This window comes from Culex quinquefasciatus, chromosome 3 (assembly GCF_015732765.1).
Source record: "Culex quinquefasciatus strain JHB chromosome 3, VPISU_Cqui_1.0_pri_paternal, whole genome shotgun sequence".
In the NCBI taxonomy this organism is placed as follows: domain Eukaryota; kingdom Metazoa; phylum Arthropoda; class Insecta; order Diptera; family Culicidae; genus Culex; species Culex quinquefasciatus.
In genome coordinates, this window is record NC_051863.1 from 137448494 (window position 1) to 137465568 (window position 17075).

Genomic DNA, 17075 nt, shown 5'->3' on the forward strand with positions numbered 1-17075 from the left:
AGCCTTCCGGTGGTGGGGCGTCCTCCAAATGCTAATGCTAATGCTAATGCTTCGTAAACGTCAAATCATTCAAAATTGCTGCCGGATCTTTTCCGGGTAAGATCCGGAAAAAGATCCGACAGCAATTTGTATTGATTTGACGTTTGCTGAGGGTGGCGAAAAGTTTGGTTATGTTCTGCTTGCAAAAGACAATAAGGGCATCTCCACTGCAAGTATCTAACTGTGGGGCGAAGCAAAGTTAAAATTTAGAATTAAATAATATCAATTTGAGCAATATTTTTCACAAGTCCGCGAAGAGCTTGCTACGAGGTCAAAGTAAGCTGGCCGCCCAATTAAATCCGCACGGTGCAGATGCCCTAATAATTTAGATTTTTCAAACCTACTAACCTAATATAGCTTAAACTGATCGATCGAGTTCCCCGCCAGCATGAATATCCGCTCCGGTGTGTTTCCCGTCCCAAGATGGATCCACTCATCCGGATAGCCACCGTCCAGCCGCGCCGACCTCAGGGCGTATCTCAGCGCGTACATCAGTACAGGACTCATACTGAGCGCAGGTTCCGCGACCGCTTTCGATCTCAACACTCCGTGCGGGTTTGAACTGTTTCTCAGAAATTGCACCCGGAAATCAACGGGGATGTCGTGGGCGCCCGGCACCTTGTAGTTCCACGATCGATTGTTTGTCAGCGCACCGTTAGACGGGTCAAATGTCAATGCTTCCGTGAGGTAATGCCCGAGACCCATGATGAAGGCCCCCTCCACTTGCCCTACATCGACGGCCGGATTCATGCTTTCGCCGACGTCTTCGAGGATGTCAACCCGGGATACCTGCACGTTCCCGGTTAGAATGTCCACTTCCACTTCGGCGCAAGCCAGTCCCCAGATGACGTACGCTTGGAGGTCGGTTGGTTGGTAGTTGTAGGTTGCCGCTAGATCCTCGTTCGCGAGGTAGGCTTGACCGACGATCTCCTCCCACGATCCTTGCGGGTTGTTCTTTTTGTACGGGAGGAATCGCTCCACGAGCGTTTCGCAACATCTTTGAACAGCAAACGCAGCCGTTTCGCTGGTTCTGCTGTGTACTGATGCTGCGCAGTTGGGCGACGTCAAGCTCGTGTTGGGTTTAACGACGATCTTGCTTATAGGCACGCCCAGAATGTGCGAAGCGACCTGAACGACCTTGGTGTTGACACCCTGTCCCATCTCGATCCCACCGTGCGTGATCGCGACTGTAGCGTCTTTGTAGTAAATCGAAACCATTGCGTTCAGTGTGCCGGAGTATTCCATTGGGTACTCCATGGGAATGATCGCGATGCCACGTTTTCGCCAGCGGTTATGTCTGTTGAACAGATCGATCGCTTTGCGGCGATCATCAAACTCTACATTTTTGCGGAATTCCGGCAAAAGTGTGTACATTTTGTTCTCCTTGTTCATGTTCAGCAGCCGCACCTCCAGCGGATCCTTCCGGGTTACGTGCGCAATGTGCTCCATGATGTTCTCGATCATCGAAATGCCTTCCGAGGTACCAGGCGCACGGCAGATGGTGTTAGAGCAGACGTCGGTACGGGCGATGTTCCCCACCAGATTCCAGCGATCAGTTCGGTAGCAGTTCTTGAACATATCGCTTGTCATGAACGCTAGCCTTTCGTTGATCACCGCTCCGGAATCGTGCGTGTACGTATGATTTAACCGGTTGATCTTCCCACTTTTATCCACATCGACCTCGTACTCGCTGAACACTCCCTGTCTTTTGCCGATGGCGGACATGTTGGTTTCCATTGGTAGCACCATTCGGACAGGTCGTCGCGTCAGCTGGGCGGCTAGTGCACAAGCGGCTGCAATCTGCGATGCTCGCGTTGACTTTGCCCCGAAGGCTCCTCCGACACGACGTACCTTGACATTCACACTGTTCTCCTGGACGTTCAGTGCTTGCGATATGGCTGCCAGGGCGTGCTTTGTGTGGTGCGAAGCGCAGTAAACGTCTAAGCCATCTTCCACCGGGACGCAGAAGCAGGTCTGCGTTTCCATCGTGTAGTGGTATTGTCCGTTGAGTTCCATGCAACCTTGAATCTTGATCGGACCCTCGTGGGCTGAATCGTACTGAGATCCATGGCGATCGAAGTTTTGATTGGACACACGGTTGTACGCTCCGCTTTCGATGACATCCCTTGCCGATGTAAGAATTGGGGAATTTGCTGAAAGAAACAGATTTTAATGTTCAGCGCTTGGACAGGTACGTATCATTACTAACCCAAAGCTTCGTAGCACACTTCCACCAGCTCAGTTGCTCGGTTGGCAAGCTCGATCGATGTAGCCACCACTATTCCCAGCGGTTGACCATGGAACAGCACTTCTCCACTGCACAGTATTTCCTCGCCCTCGACGTATCCCAAGTCGTGTGACATAAAGTTGTTGATCCCGGGAATATTCTGCGCCGAGTAGAACGCCCGGACTCCTTCCATTTGCTGAAATTGTAACAATTTGTATTTGTTTTGAACACATTCAAGATTCCATCTCCTACCAGAGCCGCTGAAGCGTCGATCTGCACGATCCGTGACATTGGTACCGACGCCAGCACAAACGCAGCGTACAGCTCGTTCGGCAGCCTCGGCATATCGTTGATGTATTCGGCTTCGCCCGAAGCTTGCAGGATTCCATCCAGCTTGGGCAGATATTGCGTTAGCGGCCACTTGGTCGGATAGGTGTCGTAGTTCTGCTTGCCGGACGACAGGGGACGTTCCAGCATCGTGCTTCCACTCGTGTACCGCGTGCTTACAGCTCCAACCGAACTCTCGGAAGCTGCTCCGAGCATGAACTTGTAGTACAAAGACAGGGCCAGCCTTCGGCGGTAGTTTGGTGAGGCATCCGGTAGAACCCAGTCTGGCTCCAGCTCGGTAGCCAGTGTCTGAAGCGCTCCTTGAAGCGTTTCATTCGTGAGCAAGGGTCTTCCCACGAGAAAGTATTCCGTGCTAGAAGCGTGGACAAAGACTGGATTTATTCCACCAAAGCAGATCGATGCACATTCGACGATCTCGTCTGATCGGCGAGATTTGATCAAGAATCCGGCATTGACGTACGCCTGGTTGTTCCGACTAACGGGCATCACTTTGAACGATCTGAATCGGTAGAGGGTTGGATCCAGTGATGGAAGAGTGACGGCTAGTAGTACAGCTTTGGACATGTCCAGGTTGAGAAACTCCAGCGGAGATACATCGATCCGAAGCTCATCCATTCCTGCGGGATACAAATGTTAGTTATCTGTAAACAAAAAGTTATAATACCACACATACGAATACTCAAAGTAGCCCCCACAGTTTCAAGCAGAAGGAAAACATCCGACGGAAATTCCGGATGTTGATGCTTGATCATCAAATTCCCCGCAATCGTGCCAGCATTCCGCACTGCAGTGTTTGCTACCAGCTCAAGATGTTTCACAAAGTGACTCAAATATTGATGTCCTCCGTTCTTCGCTGCCGCTTCTTCCAAGATTTTGATAAACTCATCGAGCGTAACGTTAGCTCCAACGATCACTTCCGCTTCAATCTTGCATTGCTGCAGCTCCGCTACCGAGCTTACATCGATGAACACCTTAAGATCCTCCCTTCGACGGTAAACGCCGTGGGCGGTATTCCCCGCAACCAGCATGTACGGTTCATCCTCTATGGTTTTGAATATCTCAAAGATGCTTTCGACGCTTTTCACCCTGTACCAGGTTTGCCCGTTACCAACTAGTCTCCGCACAGTTGCAGAATTCCTACCATTGACACAAATGCCTTCACAAGCTTTACGCGACGAGCAACTCTCAAGATCTTCAATATCCTTACACATCCGCGACACCTTTTCGTCCACGTCCGTCGCAAATGACTTAAACGCATCCAAGATCGGTCGATAGCCAGTGCACCGGCAAATGTTACCATCGAGACTTCCCTCAACCTGCCGCATGGTAATCCCCTCCGGATTCCCCTCCAGCAAGCTGTACATACTCATAACCATCCCAGGTGAACAGTACCCACACTGGGATCCATTAAACGAAGCCAAGCGTTTCTGAACCGAGTTGTAACCAGCCCCCCTACTCCCAATCCCTTCAACGGTGAGGATGTCCCGTCCATGGCAGGAGTAAACCGGAAGCAGGCACTGTAACGATTTACCCAAATTAAACGTCGAGTACAAACTTAACCTTCAAAATTACGCACGGAATTTTCGGCTTTCGTAACGATCTGCTTGGTCGCCGGATGGACCTGGGTAACGTTTACGATGCACGCTCCGCAGCCACCCTCGAGGCACATGAACTTGGTGCCCTTCAGCTGGGCGTGATCTCGGATGAAGGTGAGCAGGGACGTGTCGATGGGGACGGTTTGGGGATTGACTGGAAGAGAATATAACGGGATTTTAGATTTTGTAAGTGGGATATGGAACAGTAAATTTAATCTAACGTGATATCTTCAAGATTTTTTTTATTGGATGCACATTTGTCTACTTATTTATTATTTCAGTCAAATCCATTTATAATCATTAGTTTTCTATACAAGGTCCAAGAAAAGTTGTAGTCCATATAAATTTTGCAATGTAAAAAAACCATTATATTGTTTCAAATTTTGGATGTTTTATTCCTTAACCCTCTACAACCTAACCCCGCCTTTAGACGGGCTTCGATGTAAAAATTCGCCAGAAATCCATTTATCAACCAATTTTAGATCATTAAAATGCATTGGAAAGAAGAACTTTTAAAATTTTAGAAATTTTCACTTGTTTTTTATGTGACTTTGCCAATGTTTTTAAAAATGTAATTTTTTTAGGGGTTAACCTTGGCTGGGTTTTTTACTAACATTTCCTATATTTTAAGTAAAAAAAAGTATGCAGTAATTTTTGTAGTGTCCCGGACTATGCCTCTACGCATTTTTTTCATTTTTTTAACAATTTAAATTATAATCATGCCATTCTATACTGCCCATAATTGAAAATTCGGCTATTATGCCAAATCAAGTATTCCGAGAAAAACGCGTTTTAGTGTTTGTGACAAAATCTCCGTCAAGGCAATTTCCCATAAGAGTGGCATATTAGCCGTTTGGTTTTTCGCATCTGAGCACTATTTCAGTAAAATTCAAGTTCCAGAAGATGCGTTGGAACATCCTCTACCACTTGGTGCTAATATCTCGTTTTTGCCAAAAGTGGATATTAGCCGTTTTTTCAATGGTGCAGTCAATATAGCAGAAAATGTGAAAAACAAGTAAAAAAATGGAAAAGTGAGCATGAGCATGAGCATGGTTGACTGCCAATGAGCTGCTACTCCGTTATTGACGGATCAGCTGAAGTTACACAATGAACCAACAGATGAGTAGTGGGAGCTAATCATCCTCACTGTATAACCCCTGAAGATCTCTGCTTTAAGTCAATACCAGCGACGGTCTTACCGTCGACGTGCCTTCCGAGCATCGATGCTATGGGAAGGGCTTTCAAAACAAAATGAAATTTTTAGTAACGTATTATTCGTTATCATGTAAACCTTAAATAGTGCTGATACACTTAACTGTTTCAATCGATTTCATGAAATTCTTCGCGCACAACTTCTTTACAACCAACTTAACCACAAATTTACCCAGTCCGGACCGCAAACAACCGGTTCAAAAACAGAAAGACATTATATTCACGACGACGTGAAGCCTTCTATCAATAAGTTCAAGAAACTTCGAGCACTTTCTCGCGAATTTTTCGCGCGTCGATTAGCCGACTGATCTCCCCCACGAACACCACACGACTCACAAGTAAAAAAATGGAAAAGTGACTGTAAAAACATGAAAAAATTAGACTGGCGAAATGTAATGATATGAGATGTTAGAATAGGGCAAATACTACCAAAAACAAACATAAACTATACAAGATAAATGAAAATTAAAATACTAAAAATAAAACAAGAGAAGTGAAGTTTTTCGTAGAAAAAAAATGCTCAAAATGCTCCTGAACACGGGAAAAATAAAAAATTTCGAAAAAAAATTTGGGCAGTAGAGGGTTAATTATCCGAAGGCTTCGGAAAAATTTCACTTCGGATAATCGAATCGTTGTTTTGTTTTTTACTGTGTAGTTCGAATCTGACCCCAAAACTACTTAAAAGTGTTTTATATTTTTTAAATCCAAGATGTTGGCCAAAATGTAGACGAAATATTTAAAAAATGTATTTGGTTTGCTAACAGGCAATTCGATTATCATATGGATAATTGAGTCTGAACTGTATTTAAAAAAAAACATTTTTTTTTTACTATAGTTATGAATTAAAAAAATATTTTTCAGATTAATGTATGAAGCAGGTCAAAATTTGCAGGCAAATATTCTTCAATGTACGTTTTTTTAACTTCTTTTTTTATTTTTTTAACCGTACAACAATACTGCTTCCAAAATAATAAACGTTGAAAAAAAATAGTTTAGCCACCTTAAAAAAAAAAACTAAAAAAAAAACTTTTTGCGTTTCTCTTTGTTTCGTCGTCCGTGTCTGTCGCGGGTGACCATGAACGACCATGATCGAAGACGACCAACTTTTTCAAAACTTTTTTTCGTAAAATCGCGATAACTCGTGATGTTTTTAAGCAAACCCCTTATGTCTATATATCAAAATTTTTGTAATTGTCTGCTCTACAACTTTGTAGAACATTGTTACACTCTAAAAAATAACCCTGCAAAGTTAGAAAAAACACGAAATTTTAAAATGAAAATTTTTGTTCTAAATGAAAAAATGACCCTTCTGGGTCAATGTAGATTCGAAAAGTACATTAAATTTCCCATAAAATGACATGTTCCAAAATTTTTTACAGTCGAGTAACGGAAAATGGGAGAATTTTTAAAACTTTTTTAGTGTTTTTTTCGATGAAAAATACGTTTTTTCGGAATTCTGAGTACGCCATCAAATCGGGCGACTAATTTTACATAAAAGTCCATTTGACACCAAATTTCTATCTCATCACCGTTTCAGGCTGCAAATTATTGAAAAACACCTCTTTTTTCGCATGTTCAAAAATGGAAGGGGTCGTACCGCCCCTCCGTCACGAGATATCAAAAAACGGACCTCGGATTCGTGAACAATGACAAAAGTTACCCCTAAGGACAAAGTTTCACGCAAATCGAAGAGGGGTCGGGGCAATTTTTACCGATTTCGTGTGAGTTGGTAGAGAATTACCCAAAGGGTCTTCCCTCCCCGCAAATATTCAAAAATCGCAGGGGAATTTTTAAAAACTCGTGATATCTTAGTTTGAAAATGTCTCATTTTCAAGCGAAAAATATATGGGATCAGCTTAACAAAATCGAAAATTGTACAACTATATGTTTATACATGAACGCTGAAACTTTATCTACCCTCAGAATTGAGCCAAAATGTCAAAATATCGAGTTTTGTTCATACAGTGGACTCTATGGTTGTCGATATTGAAGGGACCGTCGAGAGCGGGAGGTATCAAATTATAGAACGAAAAAACAAAGCATGCTTTTTGAAGGGACTGAAAAATTTATTGATAGCTGGAGCAATATTGATATCGAGAAAATAGACGACAGCCAGAGAGCCGGCTGTACTTTTGGTTTCTATGTAAAGTAATAATTGGAAAGACCTAATTAAGACCTTTCATATCTGGATCAACATTTGAAAAAAGCAGATAAGCATTTCGACTTACTTTTTCGGTAACTTTTTTTAACAAACCCCGCAGTGTTGGAAGGTAACTGGGGAGGCCCGCTTTTGTTTTACAGTTCGAGTTTTGCAAAAAAGTTACCGGTCAGAATGCTTATCGGCCTTTTTCATATGATCCTCGAATTTTGAAGATCTGGCAATCCTGCCTGCATCCTACTTGAGATGTTTATAACTTTTTAGAGTCGTATAGAATACCATATATTTTGATGATTTTCAGACCAAGTAACTGTGCAACAAGTTACTTGCTTTAAAGATTTTGCAACTCTGACATTAATTATCACCACTCAAGAAGAAATTATCGAACTTTTCAATGCTGGGTGTTATAAATTGCAATTGAAATTACATTTGGAACCAAGTTTGGAACCATATTACTGTATCGTTAGAATAAAAATCTATAAATTAAAAAAAAGATTATTGGTAGAAATCTTACAACCAAGGGACACTGCTAAAAGGTTTTATTAAATATTCAAATTATAATTCTTTCAAATGGCAAGATTGAAAAAATACATCAAATATCGCTTTTTCATTTTAAATTTATACTAGTACGGTTTCGTAAGAAAAACTTCACTCAAAATGTGGAAAATTAGGTCAAGAAAAAATTTCAAAATTACCCTGCTAAAAAATGCGTAAGACTTTGCAAAAAAAAAAGACTTGAACATTGTTTGAAAACTGGATCAAGCTTATCCTAAATAATACTTACTTCGATAAATCTTTCCATTTATGCTAAATTCCACATCCATGTTTAAATAGTTATTTTTCCTACACAAATTTCGACCAAACTGAAGCCCTTCAACAACAAGCAAAAACTATGCACTCGACCAAAGTTAATCCATTACTAAGTCCTAGCGTACGCAAGTACCCAAAGTTGGCGCGGAAAGCTTTCTCATTTTAGCCTCGTGCAAATCACTGTCGTACCGTAAACCGGCGTGAGATTGATAATCCCGATTATCATTAACAGAATCAAGATTTTTTTGAAAAATAAAAATTAACAACGAGTTCAGAAATTGATTTCAGTTGTTGAACAGAAGTTGTCCAAGAACGGGTTTCCCATGTCACCGTAAGATATTCCTAAAATTTATTGTTTTTCTCATAAAGGCCACACAGAAAAAAATAATGTAAATTTGGAAGCTGTAATTTTGGAAGGTTCAATATTACCTCTCTTATGATGTAATTTTACCTCAATTTAGACTGAAAAAGTGACATAACACCAGAAAAGTGTTAAAATTACACATTTCCAGAGGTAAAATTACACCTTTTTTCTGACATAAAAGATGTACCCCTTCCCAGATGTAATATTACCATGTTTTTTTTTTCTGTGCATATTTTTTCAAAGTTTATGTCGCAATGAATGTAAGCAATTCCAGCTCAAATCAGGAATTTTTCTGATACTTTTGTACCCGACCCTTCCAAGGCTTATATAAGCCATTTTTGTGTATATAGACCCAATTGTACTCGAAAATGACATTTGAGAAGAGCGTAAGTTATTCAAATATTATTGTGTTTTGTAATTCAAAATCAAAATAATTCATCGATTCAAAAAGTGGTAAAAGACAAACTTGTAGGAAATTGGACGAGCTTTCTGAAAGAAAAAAATCACTGATAGAAAAATACACGCCACTTCTATGAGATTTTTCAATCTTTAAGTTTAAAAGTTAAATTATAAGGTGATGTCGTGATCTTTTTTCGTTTAAATTTTTTGAAGAAATAGCCTAAGGTTACAAAAAGACTCACGAAAAATGCAGGATGGTATGTCTCTTCTAAAAAAATACAAAAATCATTTACTATGACTGTTTAATCTTGAGGCAAGTTCTACCGTCTGAATATTTTTTGAAAAATAAAGAAATATACTATAAGTGTCACCCCGGTTTACAGTACTAGATAAAGTAAACATTTTCCGCTCGAGTAGCACACGTCCAACATGAAATTTTCATTTTGGTTTCGTGTCTAGGGCGGCCCGTAGCCAGCCACAGTTGGTCAGTTTCAAATTCAGTCGACGCATTCCAGTTACAGTGCTCGCATCGCGCAATGGCAGTCGTCTTCACCATCAACGGGCAGGTTTATCACGGTTGGTTTGCAAATTTGTAATGTTTAATTTTGGAGTCTGATATGGAAATTGTTGTGGGTTGTAGTTTCACCTGAGGATGTCCCGGTGGATACATCTTTGAGCACCTTCATTCGAAACCATGCTCATCTTAAGGGAACCAAGTTCATGTGTTTGGAGGGCGGTTGTGGAGCCTGTATCGTGAATATTAAGGGAGTTCATCCCGTGACCAGGCAGCCGACGAGTCATGCTGTAAATTCGGTAAGACTTTTAGTGCAGACATACTGCTACTAATAACTGTCTAACCAGCTGGATTAGTGCTTATTTTCAGTGTTTTCGTGCCACGGAATGGATATCCTCACGGTGGAGGGGATCGGCTCCAAGGAGGACGGATACCATCCACGGCGTGTTTTCTGGGCAACCTTAAGGAGAAAAAATAGTCATCGCAACTTTCAAAAGTATCTTATAGGAAATTTTCTCAGCTTTCCAATGCTTCTAAGAGCGAAATGTTTTATCGGGAAATTTCTGAGATATTTCTATTTTAAGTTATTTGGTTCTAAATTCCATTATTATTTATTGGAACCTTTATACTAACAGTCCAGAAAACTTGTCTAATGGTGTGTTTCATGTGTTATTTACTCATCAAAATGTGCAATTAAGACAAGAAACAACTTTGTAGAAGGTTGCAAATCGCTAAACATTTTGAAAATGAAGTTTTAACCGACTTTTTGAATATGTGGGATTTATTCAGAAATTATAATCATAAAACCACATTAAAATATTAATTTTACAAGAACAAATAGATTATAACTTAATTGTTATGTACAAATAACATCGGTCTGCTCTGATTCAGCTTGGAATTAGCTAAAACTACCGAAATTTCTACAGATTTGAGATTGATAGGGGATTACAAGATTTTTATAAATAAATATCATATTTCCTTAATCAAACATTAATCAGTTACATGGATACAAAACATGTTTAATACTCGAAATTGAACTACAAACTACTGTTGCAAGCCTTAGGAGAAATACTTTTCAAAAAAAATGATCTATGCATTAGCAATATTTTAGAAGTTTATGAGACTCTCATCTTCAATCTCATATTATATATAAAAAAATTATTTCTTGATTTTTGTTGAAATAGTTTTGAAAGAAAGTTTCTATCTGTATTTTTTTTGTTAAAATAATAAATAATAATGTTCAAACAAAAACAAAGTTTGTGACGGTGTTTTCAGCATTCTGAATTGGAAGACTCGAGTATTATTGCTACTTTTAAGTGCATTTTCAACAGCAAACATTTCATAAAATTTTATCTATATTTTATACTCATGAAAATATGACTTTTGAAGCTTGCAACAGTACTATGTAGTACATTTTCGATTTAAAATCATATTTGTGTTTATGTTCCTGGTTGATGTTTGCTTAAAAAAATATCAAAATTATTCATTTAAATTCAATAAAACCATTAACAATCACAAACCTGCCAAAGTTTCGGTTGAACAAGCTAAATCGGAGCAGAAACGTGATATTTGTACACAAAAAATATGTAATAATCTAATAATTCTTGTAAAAATATATGTTTGTTCACTGTTATATGATTTTAATTTCTGAATAAATCCCATATATTCAAAAACTCAGACAAAACATAAATTTAAAAATGTTTAGAGGTTTGCAACTTTCTACAAAGTTGCTTCTTGTCTTATTTTGCATATTTTGATGAGTAAATGACACATGAAACACATCATTTGACAAGTTTTCTAAACTGTCAGTATGATGTTTCCAATAAATAATAACGGAATTTAAAATCAAAAAACTTAAAATAGAAATATCTCAGAAAATTCCCGACGAAACATTTCGCTCTTAGAAGCATTGGAAAGCTGAGAAAATTTCCTATAAGACACATTTGAAAGTAGCGATGACTATTTTTTCCTGAAAAGTTTGTTCTAGAAAACACGCCGTGCATCCGGTCCAGCGAAGGTTGGCATTCTTCCACGGGAGTCAGTGTGGTTACTGTTCGCCCGGAATGGTCATGAGTATGTATAGCTTGCTGGATTCGAACAAGGAAGGGCTATCGATGGAGCAGATTGAAAATTCGTTAGGAGGAAACATCTGCAGATGTACGGGATATCGTCCGATCTTGGACGCGTTCAAATCGTTTGCTGGTGATGCTGATGAAAAGCTGACTGGGTTGTGTCGTGACATTGAAGATTTGGAGAAGGGTTGTGCTCGAGGAAGAACCGGGAATTGTTCATCCAAGTGTTCATTCATTAGTGCTGGTGAAGAAGATCAACGAATCGATATGTACTTTGAAGATGGTAGAGAGTGGCACAAAGTTTATTCGCTGCAGGAGATATTCGACATTTTCGCCAGAATTGGAAGCAAACCGTACATGCTCGTTGCAGGGAATACAGGACATGGTGTGTATCGACGTAGGGAAGATTTGGTCGTGTTCATTGACGTGAAATCGGTCCAAGAACTGAGCTCGCAGTGGATTGGAAGTGACTTGATCGTTGGTGCCAATGTAACTTTGAATGAGTTGATCCGTACTCTTCAGGAAGCTGCCGCAAGTGATGTCAAGTTCCACTATTGTCTGGAGTTGGCGAAACACGTCACCATGATAGCCCATGAAGCTGTACGGAATGTTGGAACTATTGCTGGAAACCTCTCTATCAAACATCAACACCATGAGTTTCCATCCGATCTATACCTTATTCTGGAGTCTGTTGGAGCGCAGCTGACGATAAGTACGATCTCAAATTCCTAATTAACCTCCTACTAAAGATACCTCTCCCCCCAAAAAAGTGAGCATGGACGGAACCGTCCAAACTGCAACCCCTCAACAATTCTTGAAAATTGACATGACCAAGAAGCTCCTGCTGAACGTGGTGTTACCGGCCCTGGATCCGGCCGTATGCGTGTTCCGCTCGTACAAGGTGCAACCGCGGGCCCAGAACTCGAAAGCCCACGTGAACGCCGCATTTATGATCAAGTTCAACGACGCTGGCAGCAAGCAGGGCGTCGTGACGGCGGCGTCCGTCTGCTTCGGGGGAATCCACCCAAGCGTAACGTTTTGTTGTTTTTTCTACGTTGATGTTGTGCTCTCTTGTCGACATTTTTATATTCTCTAAAGCAGGTATTAGACTATGAAAAACAAACAAACAAACTCGCACTTTTTCGTGTTTGACAGTTTGCCAAACTCGCAAACAACTCAAAATGTATGCAGGCTTATGGTCTATCTACAATCAGCCTACTTAACTGTCACTTATGACCCTGTCAACATAGTCAACAGGATGTTGCCAAAACATCGTAGCAAACTGGGCCCGATGTTTGATTCCTATAACATTGGTGATTCCTTCCGTAGTGACCTAAGTAAAGTTGATTGTAAATAGGCCATAACGTTTCTACAAATAAGTGCAGGCAAACTGTCAAAAGGTGCGAGTTTGTTTGTCATAGTCTAATACCTGCTTAAGTTGTTCGAACTCGTGCCAAGTTAAAAAAGGGCGATTTAGCCAAGAGAACACTACATCGACAGCAGCACATGGTTGAAACAAGCTTTCTTTCAGTTCACACACGCTACCTTGACGGAAATGGCCCTCGTGGGGAAAAATCTCTTCCGCAACGAAACCCTCCAGGAGGTTCTTGAGATATTGGACGCGGAACTGCACCCGGACTGGGTGCTTCCTGAGCCCAGCCCTGCCTACCGGAAGCAGACGGCGCTCGGGTTGTTATACCGCTTCGTGCTGAACATCGCTCCACGCAACGTGAATTTAGTAAGTCCCAGATTCAGTTCTGGGAAGGCGATGCTAGAGCGTCCAACGTCCAGTGGCGCACAGTCATACGATACGTATCCGAAGAATTGGCCGCTGACGCAGAACGTTCCCAAAATTGAGGCTCTCGCGCAGACTTCCGGGGAGGCAAGCTACATCAACGATATGCCTTGTTACGAGAACGAACTGTACGCGGCGTACGTAACGGCAACTGAAGCGCAGAAGCGAATCTTGGATATTGACGCAACGGAAGCGTTGAGGTGTGGTGGAGTTGTGGGTTTCTTCTCGGCGAAGGATATTCCTGGGTTCAACGATTTCATGCCTTTTAAGACTGGGATAAACTTTACGTTTCCGATTGGGGCTGCCGCGGAGGAAGTTCTGTGCAGTGGCAAGGTGTTATACCATGGTCAACCTGTGGGAGTGATCGTTGCGGAAACGTTTCAGCTCGCAAATCATGCCGCAAACTTGGTTACCATAACGTACAGTGATTCGAGGGAAGATAACATCTATGCGACCATCGTAGATCTCATGGAAGCGAACGCCACACATCGGATCCTCGACCAGCCCAATCATGTGACCGGTGAGGCGTACGCCACCGCAACGGGCGAGGATCTAACCTTCAAGGGGGTGTACTACCTTGGCGGACAGTATCACTACACTATGGAAACGCATACCTGCATCTGCGTTCCGATCGAGGACGGGATGAACGTGTACAGTTCGTCGCAGTTTCTTGGCCAGGTCCAAGCATCGATCGCGCAGTTACTCAAGATACCTCAAAACTCGATCAACTACTTCAGTCGCCGACTTGGAGGTGCGTACGGATCAAAGGCAACTCGTAGCGCTCAAATTGCTAGTGCCTGTGCGTTGGCTGCGCATCACACCCGGAGACCTGTCCGCTTCGTGCTAACGATGGAGGCAAACATGTGTTCCGTTGGGAAGCGGCAGGGACTCTGGAACGACTACGAGGTTGCGGTCAAAAGTGACGGGAAGATCGTCCGGCTGTCCAACACGTACACCCACGACTCGGGTTGTTCTCCCAACGAGCCGCTATCTTTTCTCTTCAAGGAGACCTTTAAGAATTGCTACGATCAAAGCGCTTGGCGACATGTGTCCCGCACATCGCTGACCGATGTCGCAAGTAACACATGGCTTAGGGCGCCCGGATCGGGCGAAGCTATCGCCACCACCGAAACAATCATGGAACACATTGCTTTCAAAACGGGTCAAGATCCGCTTGAAGTTCGCATGAAAAACATGCCAGCGGACAGTAAAATGCTTGAGCTTCTTCCTCGATTCAGAACCGATGTAGAGTTCGATCAGCGAAGAAAAGAGATTGACGAATTCAACGCGGCTAACCGCTGGCGTAAGCGAGGTATCTCGATTGTCCCGGTCGCGTTCCCCATCAATCACATGGGAACCTTCGATGCCCTCGTATCGATTCACCACCTGGATGGATCGGTATCGGTTACCCACAGCGGAATCGAGATGGGTCAAGGAATCCACACCAAGGCAGCCCAAGTTGCGGCTCATGTCCTCGGAATCCCACTCGATAAGGTATCCATCAAACCGCTGAACAGCATGTCCTCGCCAAACGCCTTCATCTGTGGCGGAAGCACAACCAACATGAACATTGCCTACGCCGTCCAAAAGGCGTGCGAAATCCTCGTTGAACGAATGCAACCGATCCGCGAATCCTACCCGACCGCTTCCTGGGAAGTCCTCGTCGCCCACAGCTTCGCCAGCAACCTAGACCTAACAGCCCGATTCCTCACAAAACCCACCAACCACCCCCAGTACACAATCTGGGCCCTCTGCTGCACCGAGCTCGAACTCGACATCCTAACCGGAGCCGTCCGACTGCCTCGCGTCGACATCCTGGAGGACACCGGCGAAAGCATGAACCCCGGCCTGGACATTGGACAGGTCGAGGGAGCGTTCATCATGGCCGTCGGATACTTCCTCACCGAATCGCTCGAGTACGACAAAACCAGCGGAGCGTTGACCAACATTCGATCGTGGAACTACAAGCCCCCGGGAGCGAAGGACATTCCGACCGATTTCCGGGTAAATTTGCTGCGCGGAGCATCGAACCCGGTGGGAGCGCTGCGATCGAAGGGAGTCGGCGAGCCGGGCTATACGCTGGGCGTGTCGACGACCTTTGCGCTGCGGTATGCGTTGATGTCGGCGAGGCGGGATGCGGGACTGCCGGAGGAGTGGCTTCCGATGGGTGAGTTGGGTGATTTTGGCTGAGGTTTGTTCATTTTTAATTATTAAAGTTGTTTCATTTTAGGTTCGGCCATGACAATTGATAAAATATTATTGTTGACCGGTAATACAAAGGAACAATTTTTAATAAGCGAATAAAAATCTGTTTATACCAACGTCTGTTTTTTCGATTTTGACTAATTTTGCTCCCTTTATTTTTGTCTAATTGAATCTAATTGGTTTGCAGTGGAGGCTCGCGGTCGTAAAATATTAATCATGTGATTTTTTTTTGCTGCGTACGGTGCAGGCAGCGATGCCGCGTGGTTTTTTTTCTCGTCGAGTGGTTAATGAGCAGTGTGACCACGTGATTGTTGAATAATTATTAGTTGAGAAAAGTGATTTTGTTATGGGAAAATTCACTATTTGTATAGTGCGTTTATAATCCTCATTGTTTGGCATATTAAAGAAGTCCTTCCTATAACATCGTTGATCGGAAGGCACGGCGTCGTGATGTACTTAATGTGTGAAATTATGCGTAAAATGTCCAAATTCCTTATGTTTTATAAATAAGCCTTTTCTATATCATCGTTGATCGGAAGGCAGGCTGACGTTTGGGGCGTCGCGTTACCCGTAGTGCAAAATTATATTTACTAGACATTAAGATGTGCGATTGTTGTTTTACTGACCAGAAAGAACTTCTCATAGCATCGTTGCTCAGAGGGTTCGGCGACGGGCGGCAAAATTATTGGATTCCTCCCCATAGCATCCTAGCTCGGGAGCTCAAAATAGAAATTTTCATGGAGACCATAATTCCAACACACCAAATTTCACGAAATGTAACCAATATTAAGATAACCTAGAAAATGCCATGTTGAAAGTGCATACAATATTTTCTACGCTTTTTTATAATTATTTTCAATTGAATTTTAATCATACTCATGAATTTTGACCGTGATCTTTTTTTCATTTGCTTTTTTAGTGACAAAAGATTGCTGATTGAAAATAAATAATTTCTCAATATGCAAAAATTCAGAGCAAAATATGTAAGACTGGCCTTTGTCAGGCATGTTTTTCCAGTTCTTGAAAATGAAAGAAAAAAAACAAAATAGACCTTAAAAATAAGTTTATGCTTTGTTGTTTTTATGTCTTGCTTTTATAAATATTAAAAAAAAGAAAAAAGTCTATGCAAGCCATGAGGAAGTGAAATTATTGACAACCGGAAGAGATTTTTTAAACAGAATCCAAGGGACCGACAAGGAAGAGATCCTTCAAGCAAGAGAAAATATAGAGGAATGAAGAGAATCGAAGTATGCAGTTTGAAGGGACTGAAGAATTCTAGCAAAACAATGTAATTGGGTCAATGTCGACATGTAAACAAAGAGTCTATCCTGCTCGTT

At 42.1% G+C, this 17075-nt stretch overlaps 2 protein-coding genes across 2 annotated transcripts; one reads left to right on the forward strand and one right to left on the reverse strand.

Moving 5' to 3' along the window:
• Positions 1–387: 387 nt before the first annotated feature.
• Positions 388–3711, reverse strand: LOC6050366 (xanthine dehydrogenase). The gene is made up of 4 exons (XM_038263842.1): positions 3288–3711; positions 2519–3231; positions 2249–2462; positions 388–2192 (listed from the first exon to the last, which is right to left on the reverse strand). The coding sequence occupies exons 1-4, from the start codon at positions 3640–3642 to the stop codon at positions 388–390; spliced, it is 3087 nt and encodes a 1028-aa protein (XP_038119770.1). The 5' UTR covers positions 3643–3711.
• A 5977-nt stretch (positions 3712–9688) lies between these two features.
• LOC6050365 (xanthine dehydrogenase 1) lies at positions 9689–15837 on the forward strand. The gene is made up of 7 exons (XM_038261212.1): positions 9689–9728; positions 9793–9965; positions 10023–10112; positions 11679–12450; positions 12509–12768; positions 13270–15700; positions 15764–15837. Exons 1-7 carry the CDS (start codon positions 9689–9691, stop codon positions 15835–15837), a joined length of 3840 nt encoding a protein of 1279 aa, XP_038117140.1.
• Positions 15838–17075: the final 1238 nt, after the last annotated feature.

Bases quoted from the DNA above. Each gene is read 5' to 3' on its own strand.
- LOC6050366 (XM_038263842.1), bottom strand. From the start codon at position 3,642: ATGCTGGTTGCGGGGAATACCGCCCACGGCGTTTACCGTCGAAGGGAG. The intron at 3,232-3,287 runs GTATGTGTGGTA...TGTATCCCGCAG, and splicing joins GGGGGCTACTTTGAGTATTC to GAATGGATGAGCTTCGGATC. The intron at 2,463-2,518 runs GTAGGAGATGGA...TTACAATTTCAG, and splicing joins TCGACGCTTCAGCGGCTCTG to CAAATGGAAGGAGTCCGGGC.
- LOC6050365 (XM_038261212.1), top strand. From the start codon at position 9,689: ATGGCAGTCGTCTTCACCATCAACGGGCAGGTTTATCACG. The intron at 12,769-13,269 runs GTAACGTTTTGT...GCTTTCTTTCAG, and splicing joins TCGGGGGAATCCACCCAAGC to TTCACACACGCTACCTTGAC. The intron at 15,701-15,763 runs GTGAGTTGGGTG...GTTTCATTTTAG, and splicing joins GGAGGAGTGGCTTCCGATGG to GTTCGGCCATGACAATTGAT.